At 32.6% G+C, this 19,744-nt stretch overlaps 1 protein-coding gene across 6 annotated transcripts in view; it reads left to right on the top strand.

Moving 5' to 3' along the window:
• The window catches only part of Lrp1b (LDL receptor related protein 1B), a 1,877,349-nt gene that overhangs the window by 1,233,781 nt on the left and 623,824 nt on the right, over nt 1-19,744 (top strand). For all 6 annotated transcript variants that reach the window (XR_012447185.1, XM_074070662.1, XM_074070660.1 and 3 more), the window contains one exon: nt 2,660-2,905. Coding sequence is in view for 5 of the 6 variants with exons in the window: in XM_074070662.1 (XP_073926763.1) it covers nt 2,660-2,905 (246 nt within the window). In the remaining variant the exon portion in view is untranslated. The remainder of the gene's footprint in view (nt 1-2,659; nt 2,906-19,744) is intronic.

Below are 19,744 nucleotides of genomic sequence, written 5' to 3'. Positions count from 1 at the left end.
GAGGGGTCTGACTTAAACCCTTGATTGTCTGCATTTCGAAGAGATAGTTTTTAGAAGACAGTTCTGGTGGTATAAGATTTACTTCTCAAAGGGGAAGTTTTCCAAAATAACTGCTGCAAGAGAGCTATCATGGACTTACCTGCCCATCACCAAAGTTTTGGCTGGAACAAATAGTAAGTTCTCCTTCCAAAACTGAGCCTTCTCAGGCAGGCACTTTAAGGGCTCCTTGGTCATTCTAGGGAGTTCTAAGACAGTTTTTGAGCTCTTGTTCAACTCTCTTAGTATGTATGTGGAAGTAGGGAGAGTTCATGAAACCATTTGTGCTGAAGGACTACAGTTTTTATAAGACAAGATTTAAGCCTAGTGGAGAAGAAGTGTTACAGGAGATTTCCATCCCCAGTCCCAAATCCGGCCCCAGCATTCCCAATAAAGGTGAAGGACAGAGAGATAAGGTTTATTATGCAGCACAGGCATACCATGGGAAGAGGAAAGGTAACCGTGTCACCCATCCTCCTCAAACAGACATTTGCTTTAGATTTAAATAAGAGGAAGAATTAGGGGCAGGGAGAGGGGTATGCATAATTATCAAACAATATCAGTCACAGGTGTATTTCATTGATAATAGGTTGGCCAGTAGTTCCTTGTCTCATGATTGGTCAGTTGGAACCTTGTTACAATAAGAGTCATTGCTGCCTGGCAGGTTGTCTTTGTCTCCTGTCTGGTGCTTCCTGGATTTCAAGATGGCTGTAAAGTGACCTTAGGAGGGAATAGCTCAGAACAGAGCCACAGATACAAAATGGATGCCTAGTTTTTATCCAGCTTTCAGTTAATTCATGGGTTCAAGGAAGGTGTCAGTGCTTTTCAGCAAAAGCAGTAAATACTGCTTTTTAACTGCTTTTTTGATGTTAAGTACCTGTTACTGAGAGCTCGGAGGTGCCTAACCAAAGTTTGGTCAAGGAGAGAGTCTTTGTTGTACATAATAAGAAATATTTTAGTGAATTTTCAGGACTAATGATAGCATTAAAGAAGAATTGACAAGGGATTGGCTATGGAACTACTGTCATTAAGTTTATATTGTATTTTAGGTTTAACTGTGAATTTTTTTATCCTAAAATCTGTCACTTAATTCCACAGATAGCAGCAAAGACATTTCGGTACTAAGAGAACAGTGATAGTTGAAATAAACTAAAAACATTGTGACAATTTTTTTCACCTGCTGGACACAATGACATTTCTTAACAGTAATTCTCTTGAAAAAGAATGTCAATTGAACCAAAAGGGGCAAATACTTTGAAATGACTGCTGTTCTGAAATGATTATGATTACTGAAGAGCAAACACATTTGTAGAAACCAAGAAATGAATCTACTTTTTTCCTTCTAAAATAATACCAAACTTGAGCTGTTAGAGGAAATAGTTAATGCAGTCATTTTCCCTTTTCTTATTACTGTAACTTTTTTTATAATGGCAAATAAAATGAAGAAGTAGTGAGTCATCCAGAAATATTTAAAATGTAGAATTATTTCTATAAGTCTTACCATTTACCCCAATTTTTAATGTGGTCACATTTCTATAGACACCAGGAAATATTTGAGATATACAAGTGAATGTTACTGCAATTTCTAAATTATTAGACAACAATCTTTTAGCAGATCTTGAAGCACACACAATTAAACCTGCTCTGAAAAAGAATCAAAAATATTTTTAAAGCAAAGAAAAATACAGCTTCTTCTGGCCTTGTTAATATGTTCTTAATGGTACATTGTGATAGTGAATAAGTATGTCATATTGAAAATTTCCCAAATAGATAACACCTACTCAATTTGAGGGCATCTGTATGCTTTTTGGGCAAGTTTTTTTAATTCAGTAAATATTTTTAACTGATTTCTCAATGCTAGAAACAGTGTTAGCTGTTTGATATACAGTGGTAAACAGAATGGAAATTTTCTACTCCCTCATGGAAACTATAATTTTGTGATGAAGAAGAATGACAACTGTACTGAATGTCTCCTTTTTATAAAATAATTATGTATACAGTGCACACATGTAACTCATTATTTCAGCCAAAATACCAGAGCAACTTTTTTAATGGATTATTCATTTCATTTCCATGGCCTCATTGAATTAGTCTTAATAACTAATACATAACATCAATATACAACTTACCCTACTTAAAAATAAATTCCTAAAACCAGTAAAGGACAAGGAAATTCATTCTGCATCATCACTATAGAGCAATTTCATAAGCAATCATATTTGGTTTTTATTACTATTAAGATAAATCAAATATTCAGATCATCAATGCATGTATATCCCTTTTGGAAAATATCTTCAACTGATTTTATGCAGTTGTCAAAGACTACCCAACTTAACAGAAATATTGAACACATTTTATGTTAAACCAAACTAACACTCCAAAGTTTTTAAGAAATGAAAATTTTCTATTCCTAATTCCAATAACATGGAATTAGATTTTATAACTGGACAAATTCTATCACTATTTCTACCCCAACCTCTGAAAAAAAATACAAAGAGAATTTTCTTATATTCCTTCATAATATCCTGACTCTACTCACAGTCATAGAGAACTGAGTTCAATGATTGGTATTTAACTGAGGAAAACAATTGGCATAACCTCTAATTTGTTTCCTTTATTATAGATGAATGTTCTCTGAATAATGGAGGCTGTAGCAACCACTGTTCTGTTGTTCCCGGAAGAGGAATTGTCTGTTCCTGCCCTGAGGGACTTCAACTCAAGGCAGACAATAAAACCTGTGAAATTGTGGATTACTGTAGCCATCATCTGAAGTGTAGTCAGGTGTGTGAGCAGCACAAGCACACGGTCAAGTGCTCCTGTTATGAAGGATGGAAGCTTGATGTGGATGGCGAAAGTTGCAGCAGTGTTGGTAAGAAGATGTTTGCAGGTCTTGCTACTTTTAAGAGTAGATTTTGAAAAAAAATCTGAAAACACCTGCAGAAAATTAATGAAAGTACTGAATTGATTTTAGATAAGGCATTTAGCTGTTATGAGTCATTTTTACCTATTCCAAAATTTTCTGGTGAGAAAACGTTACAGTAATCCTTGCTCTTGTAACCATTGAATTATTACCATCAGGTTATTATTTCCTTAAATATTGTTCTCATTATCATGCCATCTAGGAGTGAAGGATTTACTTCACTTCTCTAAGAATGCGTTTTAGAACCTCCTGAAGTTTGGCTCTGTGCCACATTTCCAGTTATATGGAAAACTCATGGAAACATCTGCTTGCTCTGGCTGTGTTCACCTTCTACCTTCCCATTGAAAACACATTCTGCTGATTGTCTAGATGGCATTTCATAGTGCGCAAACCAAACCTGACATTGGAATTCTCCTCCTGCAGCTGCATTTGTTATGTATGTAACTCTAAACAGGTTACATAAAACCTCTTGAGCCTCACATTGCTCTTTTTTCTAATAACAATTTCCATTATAGCAATTTCTTCCATACAACATGTTGCAAGAATAACATGAAGTACTTGTTACTGAGCCTCACACCTACTAGATGCCTAGAGAGTGATGGTTTTTCATCCTTGTCCACGAATTCTTAGTCTGAGTCTATTGAACACTTACTTATAGGTCCGTCATTAGAACTGAAGGGATTCATGAACTTTGTTGGCAAAAATAATACACTTTTATTTTCTTTAACTTCTAGATGACAGTTAGTTAGCATTTCTTTTGATTGTGAATGTGTGCCTCAGACTATTGAAGTCATTACCAGCAACTATGAACTTGTATCTAATACAAATAATAGAAATGTACATTAAAATTGTTACACATATCTCAAAATATCATTTATGTTGAGTCTTAGAATATCAATAGTAATTCAATAATGGGAGTCGTTAGACCCACTGCTCAATCAATCTTGTCATCCAGTACAAAATAAAATTCTTACTCTAGGAACTATATCCTCAAATTTTTCAAGACAGAGCAATAGTGACAAAAATACCTTATCAAAGTTTGAATTTAATGCTACCAACATAAGTAAATAAGTCCTTTATTAGCAAATTTAAAAGCGTTTTAATTTTGACAACTGTACTTCAATATATTTATGATCTTATCTATGTATACTTTCCTTTAAAACTTTTTCCTTACTATTTTTGTACTTTATAAAACAGAGGAGTCCTCAAGCTTCATTAGACTGCTAAGAACCAGCATATCATAAACCTCCATTCTTTTTGTTTCAAGTGTGTACTTTCCTGTCTTCATTTCTGGAAAACCTAGATGTTTTTTGAGACTCACTAGCTAAAATCTTTCTTTAAATCTTTTATCAAATGTTATTAGTTTCCGTTTATTGTTCTTTCCATGCCTAGAACATATTATTTCATGAAATACATGAATGTATTAGAATAATTCAACATTTGGATGTAATGAATGAATACATGGCCACATGTCTTTAGAAAGAAGACAAATCTATCTGTCCTCTTTCCTTAGTCATTATCTCTCCAATGAAATAATAACAAACTTGAAGTCAGTAATCCAAGTGCTCAGCAGTCTGAAACAGGAGGATAGTGAGTTTGAGGCCAGTCTTGGCTATATAACAAGATCTGGTCTTACAAAAGAAAAAATCTTAAGAGTTAGAATTCAAGTAATAGAGATTTACCTTATTTTTTACATAATATTTAGTCCAGTTGTAGTGACATAATATGCAAACAATAAATATTATTTTTGGAAACTATTAAATAATTTTAATTTTATTTTGCTTTGCATTTATTTGTATGGTTGTTTTTTCCTATTAAATCTTGAGTTTAGAGCATAAGTTTAGCAGATATTTATTCTACTCTTTCTTCTCCAAGCTTCTTCCACAAAGTAATTGTCAAAAAAGACCGAAAAAGATAGCAATTTGTTGTGGTTATAATAGTCATTTCACTCAAACTATTTTCCGAGTGAAGAAATAATAGATCAAATTTTGACCTCAGAAATATTAAGATCACAGTTCACTTGAGAATTGTCTCTATAACTGGTCTTTGGATATAGGTGACAAAATGATTAACATATTTTGAATGGTTTAGTACCATATAAAATAACTTAAGTTTGATATTAGAATAATTTAACATTTGAATGTAAGTAAACAGGTGCAAAGATAATTCTCTTAATGGAATTGACCCCTCTTAGCTCAGAAAGAAATTATGAAAGTACAATATCGTTACTCATTGCAGGCACTATTTCACACCTGGCTTTGTTTATAAGTTTAGGAGAAAAGCAAACATACATTTTTATCCTTTAACGTTAAAGTGAAGCTTGTCTTGCACGAAGAATTCAACCTGTCACTAATTAATCTTTTCTTGAAAGAGTGTATCAAATACTACTGCTAGCATTTATATCATTTACAGATAATATAAGTTGTGTTAAGTGTTAAATTTATTTTATTTTAACCAATTTTTAATGTGTAAAAAAGGCTTTATTTTGCATTTCATTTACCCCATCTCTTTAGGAAAAGCACCAAATTCACAATACAATAAAAATGAATGGACTGGTAACTATTGCAATTTAAAAATAGTTTCTTTTTTCTTAGTCTTTCTTTTTTCCCATCATTCTTCACTTGATTTTCTCCTCTTAAAACGTGTTTTTCTATTCAATGCAATACCTGTACTTACTCAACTTGACATTTACAAAAAAAGAATGGCAGGCTTGTGCTTCTAGCTATTTAGGACAACCCTCTTCTTATTTGCCCTTTAATTTCTCCTTTATTTCTCTTCGATTTTCTTATTTCTTTCTTCTCTTTGCTTACACAATTTTCTACAATCTGGCTTTTGCTGCACTCCTGAGTTGAGTCTATTTTCTGTAAGTTATCTCCTTTAGTTAAATATAATGACCTTCCATAAATACCACTTTTATGATTCTTTGTTTTTAATTAATGTCTTATAAATTTTGCTTTTCTATTTAACCTTATTTTTCTAAAATATTTTATCAACTCCTTACATGTTGCCTCTTTAATTTAAAGCTTATTAATGGTCTTTCTCCTGAAGTGGTCATTTCTTTTAACTTATGAACCTCCAGAAAATTACTGTTGATTGCATATCTTTTCTAAGTTGGGTTTCTTTCCTGGTTGTTACGCAGTCCACTGTCCAAGTAGCTACTATTATTGAAAAGAACATTATAGCATTTCTTTTTTATTTTCTGTTAACCTGAATTAGGTTAGATTTTTCTTGCCAATATTTTTGTTCCTTGTGCTATCATTTTTTTAAATTTTTAGATTTTAAAAATTATGTTTATTTTCCTATTTAAATTTTTAGGAGATTATAGATCTAAGCACAAAAATATAATCATCACTAGTGATACAGTCTATTTATCTTTCAAATCTCAATTCTCACCTGTGTCTATTTGTTTTCACTTGGAAAACTCTATACCATGCCAAGAATATTTTATCACCTGAACTCTGATTACTGTGACATTTTCATGTCCACCAACACCATCCTTCTTTTTATCCATTTCTACTTTCCTAAATTTGAACATTTACCTCAAAGTTGACTGGTCAAGTTTATTCTTCTCTTGTCCCTCAATTATTCATAGTTTTGTCAATGGTTTCAATTTTCTTCTGGTCTTTAGGGCTCATGTTCTCAAAGTATCTTGGACTTTTCTAGTTCTTTCTCTCTATACCCTAATTTTATCCCCACAGCATCTCTCAAATTCCTGCCCTTCATCTGCATTGAGTATCATCTGTGTCAAGGCCCACGCCAGGGAACACATATTCTGATGACAACAGCCATCTTCTCTGTGTTATTTGTTTTTATACTTGGTTTCTCCCATGTTGGAGGAGAATATTGAAACTAAAAGGATACAGTTTTTTTTTTTTATTGACAAAAGGGAGAAGAAATCCAGATCTGGCAAATGAGAGGTTCAATCCTATAGTAAGGAATAAAGTGATGTTGAGAAGCCAGGCTACCTGAGGTAAAATAGAAGATGAAAGTGAAGAAATTGGGGAAATGACACTGGGGACATGTAATGCAATCCCAATAAAATGACAGGTTAGCATTTCAGTCTCCATCCACAATTTGCAGTAGCTTTTGTTATCTATGGAATGAGCCCTGAATTCTTCCCTACGTTATTCAGACCCCTTCATTTTTGCTCATTTTCTCTCTTCAAACTGATGTTTCACTAGCCAACACTGTAGGCTTTTGTTCCAGATACGTTATTAGTATTTTCATCATTAATAGTGACAATAAACACACAATTGCCAAGAACATATAAAATACTTTTATATATGTCACTTTATTTTGTTGTCACCTTCATGTGCTCTGCTTAGTGGTACCTGTCTTTTAGCATGACACTGTCTCACACATTTATCTCTAAAAATAGGAATTCTGTATACTAACTTTACTAGTAGTATGATTTATTAATCACATACTTAATTGATTTTTATTATTATAATTATTAGTTAATTCTATATATTATTTATTACTTCTGAGAAATCAGTTAGATATGATTAATACTCTACTTTCGTACCTGTGAAAACTGAGACTCAGAAAGGTAATTTCATTTGTCCTCAGCCCTGAAACTAAGATATGTAAGAGCAAATGATTTGATTTTATTCCTCCTCACTCCAAAGCAGAGCTTTTACATGCTGCTGCAACGATGCAGTCCTGCCTCTGTGCTGTGTCCTCACACTTCCATGATGCCTTTGAATCTCTAACGCCCACAACTATTTCTTTGAGCATTTGATCCAAAGCATCTTAAAAGCTGAAATGGAAGGAAATTATTTTATACCCTTTATGAAACATATAAAAACTATGTTACAAATAATGCAAAAGCTTCCTCCCGTTTAAGTAACTGGACCATTTCCTTTTTCTTTGGCTATGCTTGTATTATCTCTGCTCTCTCTTGCACAAGGGTTGAGTTAATTATCCTACCCATTTCTTGGTAAAGTATTATCATTGGTCTGTGTAAGAGCTTCCTGTTCTTCATTTCTTTCTCTGTCTTTCTTTCATTACTTTTTTCTCTAAAGCCTACTGTTCCTCCTCACCACCTTCTCCACAGGAAAACATTTTAATGTGGCTCACATATTGTCTTCTAAAATGTACGATTGTTATATGCATAAATATCTTAATTCACATACATGATATCTATCAAAATCTATTATCTACCTTTCATTAATCAGCACAATGTTTTTATCACCTGTGGTCTGTGTGCAGTTAACCTACCACTTCTCACCACAGATTGTATCACAGGATTTGTACCCATTGTATCCCCTTATCTAGTCTATCATATAAGTACATGCAGATTGTCCCCAATTCTCTGGACAAATAACACTTCCATAGACATACAGATCTTAATGAAAATCTCTTTAGGACCAATGTTACTAAATCACAGACTGACTTATTGTCACTAAGTGCTTCACTTGGTCCTCAGACTGGTTGCACAGTCTACATTTGTACTAACACTGCATTTCCTAAAGTATCACATCTTTGGCAGCTCTCAAAATTATTTAACTTTCTAGATTCTCCCTAATATAGAGGAGTAAAGTAATACAAAATTGCTATAATTTTCATTTTTCCTACTCCTTACAAGTTTAATGTCTTTCCATATGCTCATTAAACCTTTTTGTTCTTCAATTTCTTTTGACCAGCATCGTGTTAAGTTTATTGCCTTTTTCCTTAATTTGAAAGAATTCACTGTGTGTTGTAGACTTTGAATATTTTAAATGTCTTCTCCATTCAGTTACTCATGTATTAATTTCATTCACAATGACCTTTCCTGACCTCTTTGACTTTCTGCTTCTTTACTCATTCCTTTCTTTTATTTCATTCTTTGGCTTACATTTTCCTACCATAATCATTTTTATCTCCCTACATTTAATGCTATCTTAGATAATTATTTATTCATTGATTTTTATAAGTTACTCAGTTATCCAAAATATTTATAAGATATAGTCAAATAAAAAGCATTGGACTATATCTTAGAAACCCAGACATTTTATTTTCTGTTTCACCTTCCCTCCATATCTCTCCCTTTTTCTATTCTTTCCCCTGCCTCAGCTACCCCCACATATGCACACACCCCCAAGTGCAGAATTCTAACCTTTATTAATGGAAAGACTATGAGTTAAAAAAAAAAACCTTGAAATATAAAACAAAGCTATTGAGAAAAATATTCAAAAATTTCAGAGGAAGTAATTAGAGAAGATAAAAGCAAAAAATTGACTCCAAGGAAAAATTGATTAGCAATTGATGACATAATTTTTAATTCACAGGGTTAAATAGTACTTGAAAGTTTATCTTGGTCTTTATTCCAAAATTCTGTCTTCATGTGTATCATAGTTCAGTAATATTTGACTATCATTCATTCCCAATATGGCTATAACTGGAAGAAGAGAATAAGGAAGTAATAACATAGATTGAGGCAGAGGAACCATACACCATTTACCACTTCATAAGATTCTGCTCTGTAAAGAAAATGTTTCTGATGATGGGGCATAGAGATTGAAACAAATTCTTAAATGTAAGAACAGAAAAGACAGTAAAAGCTCTAAAACAGGAGAGAAAATATTATAACTGTGATACCATTTTTTGTTTGATAATTTATATATGATAAAGAGCCAGAAGCTATTCATACAGAATTGCTAGTTGTATAGTTACAATAACAACTTATCCTGAAAGGACCTATAGAAAGACTTTTTTTCTTAAACAAATCATCTACTGCTTTCATAGTCTGTCTTATAAAAATTATTCTGTGAGCCTCTAGTGGGTCATAAGGAAAATCAAAGAAAAGCAAATCACAGTTTTCTGAGCCTGTTTTAGAAGCTACTTGTAAAGCACAACATTTATAAACACGAAATTCTTCACTATAAGAATGTAAATTGTAACCCTTTTTGTTCTGTACATATGTCATCTCATAGTATGCTAAAGCAAAAAAAAAAAATCAAGTCACTTCTATATTGAGAGCATTATATTTTAGTTTGAGCTGTTTAATTCTGTCATTTATGAGACATGAGCTAGAATACTGGAAAAATTTGTTAGGAGACTGTAAAAATGGATGACTGCTTCACATTTCACTGACATTCATTTCCAAATTGAGTTTGCCCAGAGAGCAGTTAATGTATCTATGACAAAATTGAAACAAACCTGAAAATTATTCATTGTATTTTATCTCTAAATATTTTATAAAGGGTTTCTTTTTATTAAAGTAAAAGCCATTCTAAGACTTCGTATTTTAGAATCCAGGCTTCATGATTTCCTCCTAGTTTATGAAGTGACATATTACTCATGCAGTTTTATTTTCTCAAAGTGGAAGTAGTAACTTAATAAGGCAATGGAAATCTTAAAAGCAGAGGCACTTGTAGAAACTATTTAAATTTAAGTTCAAATATGAAAGGATATTAAAATTTATACTTTGAATGTTGTTATCTGGTAAACTGATTTATTTTAACAAGCATAACCAAGTAAAATTTTTTTCTAACAGGTGTTTTCTCAACACAGAATGACTACAATAAATAAAGAACTTGAAAAATCTTTGAGGACTTTTAATGACATAATCTTTGTTCAGAGAAAGCAAGATGTGGTTTTTAATCACTTCACTTTACCATGAAATCTTTAAAATATATTTGAGATAGTGGGGAATAATCTTTTCAAATCCAATATTTTAAAAATGTTCAGATTTGTCATTTGTGATTTAAATCATTTTCTAAAAGCTATGAAATATTAGATAGCTTTGAAGCCTTCTAGGCCACTGTGTGAAACTTGACTATCTGTTGTGTTATTATAGCTAATGTTTTTAACCAGCATGTAATATGACTGATGGTTTCAAATTTACACAAGTTATACAATACATGCATCTAACTTTTTTTTTACGGTACTGAGGTTTCAACTCTGAGCCCTGGGCTATCTAAACAGGAACTCTACCACTTTAGTCATGCCTCCAGACCTTTTTGCTTTTGTTTGTTTATGGTACTGAAGTTTGAACTCAGGGCTTCACACTTGCAAAGTAGGCACCTTACAGCTTGAGCAGCACCTCTACTCCGTTTTGCTCTTGTTTTGGATATGGGGTCTCTCAAACTATTTGCCTGGGCTGACCCTTGATCCTCATGATCTGACTCTCAAGTAGCTAGATTATAGACGTGTTGGCTGGTTTTGAATAGGTTTGGTGTTTATGCCTGGGTCAGCCTGAACTGTGATCCTCATAATTTATGTTTCCCATCTAGCTGGAATGACAGGCACCACATGTCAGCCTATGTTTTCTTGATAACTTCTTTTGTTCTGTTTTAGCAGTTTCTGTACTTATATTTATTATTCTTTTAATTTCTTTGAGTCATTTCTTTTCATCTTTTTAAGGGCTTGGGTTGATGTATTTTATTAAGGATGAATTCTGTATTTTATTCAACTAACACAATACATCAAGAAGAAACCAAATTGTTGGCGTACACTATTTTTTCATGTGGATGAAAAAAATTTCAGAGATAAATACAGTTGGGTAAAAATCATGTAATCTGATGTGAACCTTGACTGTTTTTAAAAAAATATTTGGGGCTGGGGGTGTAGCCCAGTGGTTAAGTGTTTGCCTACTAAAAAAAATATTTGTAGTTTTTATTCCTTTTAAATGTTTACCTTTATTACCATATTTTTTAAAATAACAGATGGATTAAGATACAATGTGCATGTTATAAAATTCACCCATTTAAAGTGCACAATTTTAGGGTGTTTAAATGGCCCTAATTAAAAAAAAACCTCATACTGATTAGCAATAACTCCTTTTAATATAGACCTCAGGCCCTGGCAAGTGTTAATCTATTTTTCTGCCTCTGAAGATTTGTCTATTCTAGACATTTTTGTAAGATAGGATCATACAATATGCTTTCTTCATACAATCTTAAAATGTGGCTTCTTTCATTTGGTGCAATGTTTTCATTTATTTTAGCATGTATTAGTACTTCATTTATCCTTATTTTTCAATAATATACCTATTGTATAGATACATGACATTTTGTTTATCTATTTGTAGCTGATAAGCATAGAGATTGCTTCCAATAGAGAGGATATTAGAAATAATACTGCTATGAATATACATATTTTTGAGTCAACATACATTTTCAATTCTCTTGAGTGTATAACTAGGTTTGGATTTTTGGGTCAACTAAGCATGTAATGTTTTGGTAAACAGTAAAACTTCTTTCCAAAATTATTGTATTATTTTAAAATTCCACCAGTAGTGTATGAGGGTTTCAGTTTCTCCCTATCCCTGCCATCAGTTTTTAAAACAACATCCATTGTTCTGATTGTAATCATCTTAGTGGTGTGAAGTGATATCTTGTGCATCAAGATATTTTCCTTCTAGCAAATGCTGTTGTACACTTTTCAAGTGCTTATTGGCCAGCTGTATATCATCCAGGAAGAAATACCCATTTAGATCTTTTTAACTTTTATCATTGAATCATAATTTTGGATACAAGACTAATCAAACACATGTTTTGAAAAAACATTGTCTTATTATCACAGTGTCACCTTCTTGATGGGTTCCTTTGAAGAACAAAAGATTTAATTTTAATGAAGTTCAATTTATTTTTCCTTCGTGATTTACATTTTACAGTTAATAAACTATTATTAGTCTCAACAGTTGGATCCCAATAAACAATCCTTGTGTTCTCTGTGTAAGACATTGGGTGAACTCTAAACCCATGTGCTCCCTTTGGTGGCTTCAAAGCTGTTCGTTTTTCAGTTAGGTGTAAAGCTTGGGGAGATGGGATTAATACGTGTTCATCAAGACACATTTTGCTGGTCTTAGTTTTTCTCAACTGTTGGATTTTCATAAACATTCCTTGTGTTGTTGCAAGGCTTTGTTGTTTTTTATGGTGGAAAGAATGTTGAGAAGTCTTTATTAACCATTCAAGAATTGGTCGTCTATCTCACTAATTACTCATGCTTTTTGCTATAAACATTGGGTGCCTTCTTATTTTTCTTAATACTCTAGGTTTTTTTACTACTACTTAATAGTCTCATATTTCTATTTGAGATACCATTGTTAAAAAATTGCTTAGAGTTATTTTCAGTTTTAAAGCATGTAGGGAGCCTGACAGTCATTATTGATTTTAATTTAATTACATTATGCTTAGAGCATGTGTTCATTATTAAATTGTTTATTTGTTCTCTTGAGACTTGCTTTGTGGACTGGAACATGCTAATTTTGTGAAATGCTTTCTGCTTAAAGACAATGTGTGTTCCATTTTGAAGGTGTAGATTTCTCTGCATTTCCTGTGGGTTGAGCTTTTTGTTTATTTTGCTGTTCTAAGCATCTTCATTATTGTAAATTTTCTTCTATTTGCTCAATATCATTATGAGTTTATGCATTTCTTTCTTCATTTAATTAGGTCTTATTTTGCCTTGTTTTTGGCCCATATTTGTAGGTACACATCATTTTGGGAATTTTGTCTGCTGAATTGTTTATCTTATTGTGTAAAAGTGAACTTTATTTCTATATAGAATATTTGCCATAAAGACTAAGCAGATTTATATTAATTTTTCTCCATGAGAAGACTAAGATTTTTCATACATAAAATTTTAAAACGAGTGTTTCATGCATAAGAAAAAAAATATTTTATTTTAAACACTAGAATAGCAAGCAAGATCCAGATAATTTCCCCTTTCTCATATAAGTAGCAGAGGCAGGAGTAAGTAGAAGCTGAGTGTTATGTGGTAGAATTTCCATCTACATCAATTGGAACAGAAAAATCATTAATTTTTGGTACAACAATTTTTCAAATAGAGCATGAAGATGAGAGCAGTAAAAAAGCCCTTAAATATAACTATAGTAAAAATATGAGTTCTCTTGAAAGGAAAAAGCATGTTTTATAGTATTTGTCATGCTGAATTACCTTGCTCAGAATATATGTCATGCCCAAACAATTTGTCTTTTATTTATGAGTACTTCTAAGAGGCTGGAAGTAAGAATTTCTTTTATAACAAGTTGGAATTTTTGTTTTTGAAATGACTAATTTGGAGGGTGAGGGTGTAGCTCACTGGTAGAGCCCTTGCCTAGTATGCCCAAGGCTCTGATTTTGATCAATAGCACTGAAAAAAAAAAGAAAGTTAATTGTAATATGAAAATACATGCAAATGTAAAAACGTTGCCCTATAAATAGTAAAATAAAGTGAAAATTACCTTGCTTCCCTCTCTTGTGTTATGCCATAGGCATTAGTTCCTATGGCAGATGTAACAATAGTCCCTCATTAATCATTTAAGAAATATTCCATTATTTAACTTCATATAGGTCTTTTATATTTAAACTTAGATGGTAACATAGAAGGAATTCTTTGTATTTGTTCTTCGCAACTTACAAAATGTTGGAAATTATTCCATATCAACACAACTATATCAACCTTGTTCGTTTTAATGTCTCTATAGTATTTTATTGTATACCTATACCAAACATTATTTATCTAGCCATCTATCAAGTAATATTTATGTAGTTTTCAATCATTTGTGAGTACAAATAATGCTAAAAATAATTTTGTTTCTCATCTACAATTCTTCACATTTATGACTGTATCTTTAGAATGATTTCTTGCAAATGAATTTACTTGGTAAAAGTTGTATGCACTTAAATTTTTGATCATTTATTCATTAACTAACTATGTAAATTATAAGAGTCTATATTTTCATCAGAAGTAGGAATAAAATTTTCTGTATAGTTTAATCAACAAAGTATCTAACCAAACATTTGCATTATTGTAAAATCTGTTACTCATTTTATTTGAAAAAAGTTCAGTGCTTTCTAAGATTTAATAGTTGATTAAGGGTTGAGAATGTAGTTCAGTGGTAATATGAGTGATGCCCTAGGTTTGATTTCTTCCAGTGGAAAAAAGTTATTTATATTTTATTTCCTATGAATTATTCTTTTATAAAAATTGGGCCACTATTCATTTGAAATTTTTTCATGTCAATTAAGACACATATATGTGTTAAGGAATTTATTCCTTTATTTTATTACTAATGTTACTTAGTTTGTCATTTGTCTTTTAACTTTTCATTATTTTTCTAGTGCAATTTGTAAAAGGTATATTAAATGAAATTTCATTGTTTAGATCCTCCATGATTTGTATCAAACTCAGGAACTCCTTTGCCATTCTTACAGTTCTAAGCATAATTTTCCTATGCTATTGTCTATTACCTTTTTCTTTTTTTGTATTGTCAGGGACATTTTCCAGATTATGTTTTTCTCTAGGTCCCATAAAACTCATATTTGTCAGCCATTTAGTCAATGAAAGTCATCATCAAAGGATGTGCTGAAACAAATATATATTGTAAAATCTTTTGGAAGTAATAGTTGTCAAATATTTCTTCTAGACTTTTTTCCATTTTCTTTTCTCAATTACTATTGTCTATGTAGGGTAGCAAGTGATTTCTGCCTAAAATTTGTACAAAAGAATTTTATTGCATTCTCGTTCTCTTTTGTAATAATTTTGTCACTTGAGTGCTTTAAATTTTCTAGCTATATATTTTTTACTTCAGAAATAATGATAATTTAGTGCCTCCTTTGCATTTCATAATTCTTATTGTTTTCATTTGTCTAAACCAACTAGAACTTTCAAATAATGTGAAATAATAGTGCTGGTATCCCTATTCTTTTACCTCAATTTAATGAGATTGCTTTCAGAGATTCTTCTTTAAACATGGTCTTAGATTTTTTATATGATTACATTATACATTTAAATTATATTATACATTAATATTTACATATATAAAATACAAGTATATACTTTTAAAATACCATCCATTTATTTTAATTTCCAAGAGAGCATCTAGAATGGATTTTAAATATATCATACTTAATTTTGGAAATTATGAAGATCAGTGACTTTCTTTTGGAACTATGAACCTGATGCATTACATTAATAGATTTCTTGTAACTGAGCTATTTTTTTATTTTCTTTTTTCTTTTTAAATTTTATTATTCATATGTGCATACAAGGCTTGGGTCATTTCTCCCCCCTGCCCCCACCCCCTCCCTTACCGCCCACTCTGCACCCTCCCTCTCCCCTCCATCACCTCAATACCCAGCAGAAACAATTTTGCCCTTATTTCTAATTTTGTTGTAGAGAGAATATAAGCCATAATAGGAAGGAACAAGGGTTTTTGCTAGTTGAGATAAGGATAGCTATACAAGGAGTTGATTCACATTAATTTCCTGTGCATGTGTGTTACCTTCTAGGTTAATTCTTCTTGATCTCACCTTTTCTCTAGTTCCTGGTCTCCTTTTCCTATTGGCCTCAGTTGCTTTTAAGGTATCTGCTTTAGTTTCTCTGCATTAAGGGCAACAAATGCTAGCTAATTTTTTAGGTGTCTTACCTATCCTCACCCCTCCCTTGTGTGCTCTCGCTTTTATCATGTGCTCAAAGTCCAATCCCCTTGTTGTGTTTGCCCTTGATCTAATGTCCACATATGAGGGAGAACATACGATTTTGGTCTTTTGGGTCAGGCTAACCTCACTCAGAATGATGTTCTCCAACTCCATCCATTTACCAGCGAATGATAACATTTCATTCTTCATGGCTGCATAAAATTCCATTGTGCATAGATACCACATTTTCTGAATCCATTCATCAGTGTTGGTGCATCTTGGCTGTTTCCATAACTTGGCTATTGTGAATAGTGCTGCAATAAACATGGGTGTGCAGGTGCCTCTGGAGTAACCTGTGTCACAGTCTTTTGGGTATATCACCAAGAGTGGTATTGCTGGATCAAGTGGTAGATCAATGTCTAGCTTTTTAAGTAGCCTCCAAATTTTTTTCCAGAGTGGTTGTACTAGTTTCCATTCCCGCCAACAGTGTAAGAGGGTTCCTTTTTCCCCCAGTTCCTCGCCAACAACTGTTTTTCGTGGTATTGCTAATGATGGCTATTCTAACAGGGGTGAGGTGGAATCTAAGCATGGTTTTAATTTGCATTTCCTTTATTGCTAGAGATGGTGAGCATTTTTTCATGTGTTTTTTGGCCATTTGAATTTCTTCTTTTGAGAAAGTTCTGTTTAGTTCACTTGTCCATTTCTTTAGTGGTTCATTAGTTTTGGGAGAATTTAGTTTTTTAAGTTCCCTATATATTCTGGTTATCAGTTCTTTGTCTGATGTGTAGCTGGAAAATATTTTCTCCCACTCTGTGGGTGTTCTCTTCAGTTTAGAGACCATTTCTTTTGATGAACAGAAGCTTTTCACCTTTATGAGGTCCCATTTATCTATGCCATATCTTAGTTGCTATGCTGCTGGGGTTTTGTAGAGAAAGTTCTTACCTATACCTACTAACTCCAGAGTATTTCCTACTCCTTCCTGTATCAACTTTAGAGTTTGTGGTCTGATATTAAGATCCTTGATCCATTTTGAGTTAATGTTGGTATAGGGTGATATACATGGATCTAGTTTCAGTTTTTTGCAGACTGCTAACCAGTTTTCCTAGCAGTTTTTGTTGAAGAGGCTGCTATTTCTCCATAATATATTTTTAGCTCCTTTGTCAAAGACAAGTTGGTTATAGTTGTGTGGTTTCATATCTGGGTCCTTTATTCTGTTCCACTGGTCTTCATGTCTGTTTTTGTGCCAGTACCATGCTGTTTTTACAGTTATTGCTTTGGAATATAGTTTGAAGTTGGGTATTGTGATACCTCCTGCATTGTTCTTTTGACTGAGTATTGCCTTGACTATTCGTGGCCTCTTGTGTTTCCATATAAATTTCACAGTAGATTTTTCAATCTCTTTAATGAATGTCATTGGAATTTTGATGGGAATTGCACTAAACATTTAGATTACTTTTGGGAGTATAGACATTTTTACTATGTTGATTCTACCAATGCATGAGCATGGGAGATCTCTCCACTTTCTATAGTCTTCCTCAATCTCTTTCTTCAGAAGTTTATAGTTTTCCTTGTAGAGGTCTTTCACATCTTTTGTTAGGTTTACACCTATGTATTTGATTTTTTTTGAGGCTAGTGTAAATGGAATTGTTCTCATAGATTCTTTTTCAGTTTGCTCATTGTTTGTGTATAGAAATGCTAATGATTTTTCTATGTTGATTTTCTATCTTGCTACCTTGCTATAGCTATTGATGATGTCTAGAAGCTTCTGAGTAGAGGTTTTTGGGTCTTTAAGGTATAGGATCATGTCATCTGCAAATAGGGATATTTTGACAGTTTCTTTACCTATTTGTATTCCTTTTATTCCTTCTTCTTGCCTAATTGCTCTGGCTAGGAATTCCAGTACTATGTTGAATAGGAGTGGGGATAGTGGGTATCCTTGTCTAGTTCCTGATTTTAGAGAGAATTGTTTCAGTTTTTCTCCATTAAGTATAATGCTGGCTGTAGGTTTGTCATATATAGCTTTTATAATGTTGAGGAACTTTCCTTCTATTCCTAGTTTTCTTAGAGCTTTTATCATGAAATGGTGTTGGATCTTATCAAAGTCTTTTTCTGCATCTATTGCGATAATCAAGTGGTTTTTGTCTTTGCTTCTGTTAATATGATTTATTACATTTATTGATTTTCATATGTTGAACCACCCCTGCATCCCTGGGATGAAGCCTACTTGGTCATGGTGAATAATCTTTTTGATGTGTTGTTGAATTCGGTTTGCCATTATTTTGTTGAGGATTTTTGCGTCAATGTTCATTAAGGAGATTGGACTATAGTTCTCCGTTTTGGAGGTGTCTTTGCCTGGTTTTGGGATAAGTGTAATATTGGCTTCATAAAATGTGTTCGGCAGTTTTCCTTCCCTTTCTACTTCGTGGAACAGTTTAAGGAGGGTTGGTATCAGTTCTTCTTTAAAGGTCTGATAGAATTCAGCAGAGAATCCATCAGGTCCTGGACTTTTCTTTTTGGGGAGACCTGTTTCAATTTCATTTTGTGTTATAGGTCCATTCAGGTGATTAATTTCCTCTTGGTTCAGTTTTGGGTGATCATCTGTATCTACGAATCTGTCCATTTCTTTAAGATTTTCAAATTTGTTTGAATATAGGTTCTCAAAGTAGTCTGATGATTTCCTGGACTTCCATGGTGTTTGTTGTTATCTCCCCTTTTGCATTCTTGATTCTACTAATTTGGGTTTTTTGTCTCCCTTTTTAGTCAGGTTTGCCAGGGGTCTATCGATCTTGTTCATTTTTTTCAAAGAACCAACTTTTTGTTTCATTAATTCTTTGTATGGTTTTTTTGGTTTCTATTTCATTGATTTCAACTCTTATTTTTATTATTTCTCTCCTTCTATTTGTTTTGGGATTTGCTTGTTCTTGTTTTTCTAGGAGTTTGAGATGTATCATTAGGTCATTGCTTTGGGATCTTTCAATCTTTTTAATATATGCACTCATGGCTATAGACTTTCCTCTCAGGACTGCCTTAGCTGTGTCCCATAGGTTCCGGAAGGTTGTGTTTTCATTTTCACTGACTTCCAGGAACTTTTTAATTTCCTCTTATTTCATTGATGATCCACTCTTCATTAAGTAATGAGTTATTTAGTTTCCAGCTGTTTGCATGTTTTTTGTCTTTACTTTTGTTGTTGAGTTCTACTTTTACTGCATTGTGATCAGATAGTATGCATGGTATAATTTCTATTTTCTTATATTTGCTGAGGCTTGCTTTGTGCCCTAGGATATGATCTATTTTGGAGAAGGTTCCATGGGCTGCTGAGAAGAATGTCTATTGTGTAGAGGTTGGATGAAATATTCTGTAGACATTAATTAGGTCCATTTGATCTATTGCATATTTTAGATCTTGATTTCTTTATTGATTTTTTGTTTGGATGACGTATCTA

This window comes from Castor canadensis, chromosome 4, assembly GCF_047511655.1.
Source record: "Castor canadensis chromosome 4, mCasCan1.hap1v2, whole genome shotgun sequence".
Classification (NCBI taxonomy): domain Eukaryota; kingdom Metazoa; phylum Chordata; class Mammalia; order Rodentia; family Castoridae; genus Castor; species Castor canadensis.
This window is presented reverse-complemented; position numbering and strand designations above follow the sequence as displayed.